This window comes from Loxodonta africana, chromosome 4 (assembly GCF_030014295.1).
Source record: "Loxodonta africana isolate mLoxAfr1 chromosome 4, mLoxAfr1.hap2, whole genome shotgun sequence".
NCBI lineage: Eukaryota > Metazoa > Chordata > Mammalia > Proboscidea > Elephantidae > Loxodonta > Loxodonta africana.
This window is the reverse complement of record NC_087345.1, coordinates 12,356,045-12,361,651: the sequence shown is the minus strand read 5'-3', so window position 1 is coordinate 12,361,651 and position 5,607 is coordinate 12,356,045. Positions and strand designations below refer to the sequence as shown.

The window sequence follows — 5,607 nt, the reverse complement described above, 5'->3', positions numbered from 1 at the left end:
GGTGAGTGGGCTGCGTGGAAGCCTTTGATTCCCAAGCACTAGGAACAGTCACCCCTGACCCCTGCCATGCAGACCAGCCACCTGTACCTGGGGGTTAGGGGATAGCCCAGGCTGGGGAGGCAGCCCATGGCTTTACCCTTTTGCCTTTGCAGCGTCCTCGATTCCCACGTGAAGGAAGAAGCAGCCCCAAATGCCACCCAGACACAGTCCCTGTGCAGGGGGAAGGAGGCGCCCTTCCCGCGGGGGTTGCCTGCGTGCTCCTCCCCTTCTCCAGGGCCGCTGGCTGGCTCTGCAGGCAGGCAGAGTGGGAGCTGCAGACCGGCCCTGAAGAGGTTAATGTGCATCTGCCTCCGAATGTTAATGTGTCTAGGTGATGTCAGTGGGAGCCTCGAAGGAGGCGGTGAGCAGCAGGGCATTGGGCTGGAAGGCAGCGAGGCTGCCGGCTGCCGGGGGAGACCCCCTTCCGGACTGCAGGGCTCAGGCTAAGGCGGGACACGGTGGCTACCGGCGGGCGGGCGGCCCAGCTGCCGCAGCCTGCGTGGGTGCACGGAGCGTCACTCGGGGAGCAGGTACGGGCACCCGAGGAGGATGGACCTGGCAGCCTCTCTCCTGCCCATCGGCCCCAATGCCAGCAACACCAGCAACACCTCCGATGGCCCGGACAACTTCACCTCTGGCGGTGAGTGAAGTGAGCAGGGAGCCCTCCTTCCTCCTCCGGGGTGGGGGTGGGAAGCAGGGAGGTTACACACCTGAGCCAAACTGCTTGGGAAACTTTATCACAGTTCATGGGGACCAGCTCTGCATTCAGCCGTGCCCAGAGGGGGAGGTGAGCAGGGGCAGACGGGGCAGAAGCACAAAAAGGAGCAGAGCCAGGAGCGGCCAGGGATGGTGGCCAGCGCCAGGCAGGATGAGTTCCCCCAAAGAGGCTTTGCAGAAAAAAATCCGGCTGGAAGAGCAAGCAAGATGAGCAGAGGAGAGCGTGTGTGGGAGGCAGCTGGAGGTACTCATTCAGGTACCTGGGTTTTTACTCACACTCCAGGAATGGGTTCTGAGCCATCCTCACTGGCCCCTGGTAGAGGCCTGGGAAGGGAGGACTTCACAGAGCTGTGAGGGGATTAACTTTTCTGGTGAATTAAGCTTCCTGACAGTTTCAGATGCCCTGGAATTCTTGCTTTGAAGGAGAAGGGAAGGAAAAGAGAAAAGGATTGTGTAGAGAAAATTCTCGGGCCACTGGGCACACTCAGGGCTCAGGTCTGTGCTCCACTCGGGAAACCTGGGCACAGGAGATACCAACTGGAGAAATCCCGGAGAGGAGGCCAGGAGGAGGGAGGTGTGGGCCTGACCTCACACAGGATGGGCAAAAGCCTTCACAAGACAGTCGCCTACAGAGAAGCCACACCTTCCAACCAGTGATGTCTAAAATGAAGTGATCAGGGCTACAGAGAAAATACACTTTCTTGTCCTTTTGGACATTTTAGTGAGGTTTGCTGGTGAAGCCCAGGGGTCCGCAGAGTAATTGTCTGCAGACACCTGTGGTTCCTGACTCTGGGCTTTCGGAGAAAGGCAGGAGGCAAAGGACTGGGCCCTTTAGCTAACAGGTGGTGCAGGGATCTGGTAGGTTTGAGCAGGGAGTGATGAAGGAGAGGATGGGGCTGGGGTCAGTAGCAGTGTGGGGAGGGAGGTGGGAGGAGAAAAGAAGTCAGAGGAATGGTGGGCCCTGAGCAGAATAGCAAGCCAGGGGGACGCCTGCCTTTGGAGCAGAGTCAATGTCCATGTCTGACACGTGCTTCCTCTGTCCCCAGGCTCGCCTCCTCGCACAGGGAGAATCTCCTACATCAACATCATCATGCCTTCCGTGTTCGGGACCATCTGCCTCCTGGGCATTGTCGGGAACTCCACGGTCATCTTCGCGGTGGTGAAGAAGTCCAAGCTCCGCTGGTGTAGCAATGTCCCCGACATCTTCATCATCAACCTCTCCGTGGTGGACCTCCTCTTCCTTCTGGGCATGCCCTTCATAATCCACCAGCTCATGGGCAATGGCGTCTGGCACTTTGGGGAGACCATGTGCACGCTCATCACGGCCATGGACGCCAACAGTCAGTTCACCAGCACCTACATCCTCACCGCAATGGCCATCGACCGCTACCTGGCCACCGTCCACCCCATCTCCTCCACCAAGTTCCGGAAGCCCTCCGTGGCCACCCTGGTGATCTGCCTCCTGTGGGCCCTCTCCTTCATCAGCATCACCCCCGTCTGGCTCTATGCCAGGCTCATCCCCTTCCCGGGGGGAACAGTGGGCTGCGGCATCCGCCTGCCCAACCCAGACACCGACCTCTATTGGTTCACCCTGTACCAGTTTTTCTTGGCCTTTGCCTTGCCCTTTGTGGTCATCACGGCTGCCTACGTGAGGATCCTTCAGCGCATGACGTCTTCGGTGGCCCCCGCCTCCCAACGCAGCATCCGGCTGCGGACAAAGAGGGTGACCCGCACGGCAATTGCCATCTGCCTGGTCTTCTTTGTGTGCTGGGCGCCCTACTATGTGCTACAACTGACCCAGTTGTCCATCAGCCGCCCAACCCTCACCTTCGTCTACCTGTACAACGCGGCCATCAGCTTGGGCTATGCCAACAGCTGCCTCAACCCCTTTGTGTACATTGTGCTCTGTGAGACATTCCGCAAGCGCCTGGTCCTGTCAGTAAAGCCCGCCGCCCAGGGGCAGCTCCGCACGGTCAGCAATGCCCAGACGGCGGAGGAGGAGAGGACAGAGAGCAAGGGCACCTGACATGTCCCCTGCCACCCTGGGCACCTCTGATTCAGGACATGACAGCAATCCGCCAGGAGAGACGCTGAGCAGAAAACCCAAGACTGCTCTGGAAGGTTGCAGAAAGACTGGGTGATGAGAGCTTGTTGTAACTGAATACATTTACAGGGCCCACAGATTACTGGGGCTGTCTGGAGTTAGGCCTGGGGGCTTCAAACATCAGAAATCCCCTTGAGGGGGTGAGATGAGACCTTTGAGTCCCACAAGCCTTGACAAAAAAGAAAATTTTGGTTTGACTGTTCAGTTGAGCCCTACATCTGTTAGCCCCCAAATTCTTTTTTTTTTCGCCCCAACAGAAGCGTTGAAAAGCTCCTGGCTGGGTTTGTTTAAGATCAGGCAGGGCCAGGGTGTGAGCCACAGTGGCCATATTGCAGAGGGCCCTGGGGAGATGGGAAAGGTGGTGGCCAGAGCGCCTTTCCCACCTCTCATTGGTATGATGGCAAGCAGCCTTTCTCCCAAGCTGGTGGACGATGAAAAACAAAGCGTGCCGTCTCTCTATGTTCCAGCAGCCTGGGTCGGTTTCCCTGTATCTCTGGGGAGATGCATGCTAATTTGGGGGGTGGGGCTCTGAGACCACAGGAGTAAAAGCCCCACTGGCTAGGAGATCTGTTTATTGAGAGTGACAAGTGAACCTGGGGTTGGGAGTGGGTGCTTGAAACTAAGAACACTGAGCAGGGGGGCTTTTGCAGCCGTGGGGACCTTCTCTTTGTGGGGCATATTTGCTGTCACCCACCAAGTCCAACGTGAACACCATCTGTGTCCTGCACATGCAGGGGCCATGCCAATGCCTGCCCATGTTAGCATCATCTTTTCCCTCCAGCCCTTTCTCCCCCAAATACAACTAAAAATGAATAAAGGAAGATCTTCGCCCACACCAGTCTGGATGCTCTTGTATAATTGCTTAGGCCTGGAGGTGGGGGTGAGGGGGTGGCTTAAAAGGAAAAGAGGGATCACTTGGCTATGGAATTGAGAGCTAGGCTCAAGCTGCATTTTCGGAAGGGAGAAGTGGGAGACCTGTTTGTCTAAACCCACAGGGAAGATTCAGGGACACCAATGGAATTACCGTGAATTCATTAGATTGCAATGCCGCTGCTGGGCGGGTTCTCAGGATGCAGCTTTCTGTCTTATGCACAAAAGCCCTTGAACTTATTGTCAGGCCCCAGATTCCACCCTCCTCCCCGCCTGAGTCACCCGCTGCAGGGCTGGCTTCTTGGGACAGCCTGAGCTTGTCTCAGCTTGCAGCTTGCCGCATACTAGTGTGAGCCGCGCTAAGCAGGCAGATTACCGACGGACAGGACCACTGGGAGGCAGCCACGGCTGCTGCTTCCTGGCTTCTCCTACACCGAGAGGGACCAGGAGCCCGGAATCCTGTGCATATAGTTTGGAAAACACTGATGAGATGGTGGGAGCAAAGGCAAGCCCCCCAACTTGCCAGGAAACATCCTTAAAAGAGGAGCCTCACCACAGCCTGTTCCTCTGCTTTTCTGGTTATTTTTCACTACAGAATTGCAGCAGGTAGCCTGTTTAGAAAACTTCTAGGCAGCTTCCTTGGGTCCTGAGAGCTCTTTTTTTTTTTTAAGAGCTCTTTTTTTAATTATCGTCTTTAATAGAAGTGGAACCCTGGTGGCACGCTAACCAAAAGGCCGGCAGTTCAGATCCACCAGCCGCATCTTGGAAATCCTATGGGATAGTTCTACTCTGTCCTATAAGGTCGCTATGAGTCAGAATTGATGCAACAGCAATGGATTTAGCAGGAGTTATTTCATGGCCTGCATTACATGCTACCCACCACCAGGGGGAATAGAGAGGCTGACAGATGCTGTCGCGTCAACTTCAACTCATGGCGACCCCACGTGTGTCAGAACAGAACCGTGCTCCACAGGGTTTTCAGTGGCTGATCCTGCAGAAGTAGACTACCAGGTCTTTCTTCCAAGGCGCCTCTGACCTGGCTTGAGCTTTCGGCCTTTCGGTTAGTAGCCGAGTGCGTTAACTGTTTGCACCACTATAGGTAAACTCAAAATCTATTTTAGATGCACACCCAGCAAAAGTGAAAAAGATTCTCAGGGGAGGCTTACAGCAAACCCAAGAAGCAGATCCAACCCCCAATCCGATACTATTGTCTGTTGCTGTTGCTAGGTGCTGTTGAGTTGATTCTGACTCATGGTGTCCCTGTGAACAACAGAAGGAAACACTGTCCGGTCCTGCGTCATCCTCATAATCCTTGTTATGCCTGAGCCCCTTGTTGCAGCCACTGTGTCAATCCATCTCTTTGAGGGGCTTCCTCTTTTCACTCACCCTCTACCAAACATGATGCCCTTTTCCAGGGACTGGTCCCTCCTGATAACTTGTCCAAAGTATGTGAGATGAAGTCTCTCTATCCTCGCTTCTGAGGAGCACTCTGGCTGTACTTCTTGCAAGACATTTTTGTTCATCAGTCCATGATATATTCAATACTCTTCACCTACACCATAATTCAAAGGCATCAACTCTTCTTCGGTCTTCCTTATTTATTGTCCAGCTTTCACGTGCATAGGAGGCAATTTGAAACACAGTGGTTTGGGTCAGGTGTACCATAGTCCTCAAAGTGATATCTTTGCTTAAATAACACTTTAAAGAGGTCTTTTGCAGCCTATTTGCCCAATGCAAAGAAATCGTTTGATTTCTTGACTGCTGCTTCTGTGGGTGTTGATTGTGGGTCCAAGTAAAATAAAATTCTTGACAGCTTCAAGCTTTTCTTCATTTATCATGATGTTGCTCATTGGTCCAGTAGTGAGTACTTTTGTTTT

The 5,607-nt window shown here is 54.2% G+C and overlaps 1 protein-coding gene across 1 annotated transcript; it reads left to right on the top strand.

Annotated features, from left to right (window-relative positions):
* The first annotated feature begins 573 nt into the window (after positions 1–573).
* MCHR1 (melanin concentrating hormone receptor 1) lies at positions 574–2,782 on the top strand. The gene is made up of 2 exons (XM_010599314.3): positions 574–679; positions 1,803–2,782. The coding sequence occupies exons 1-2, from the start codon at positions 589–591 to the stop codon at positions 2,780–2,782; spliced, it is 1,071 nt and encodes a 356-aa protein (XP_010597616.2). The 5' UTR covers positions 574–588.
* Positions 2,783–5,607: the final 2,825 nt, after the last annotated feature.

What these genes read in the sequence shown, in the direction of transcription:
- MCHR1 (XM_010599314.3), top strand. Translation starts at nt 589, where the DNA reads ATGGACCTGGCAGCCTCTCTCCTGCCCATCGGCCCCAATGCCAGCAAC. An exon ending in GGACAACTTCACCTCTGGCG is followed by an intron (nt 680 to 1,802) that starts GTGAGTGAAGTG and finishes CTCTGTCCCCAG; the next exon opens with GCTCGCCTCCTCGCACAGGG.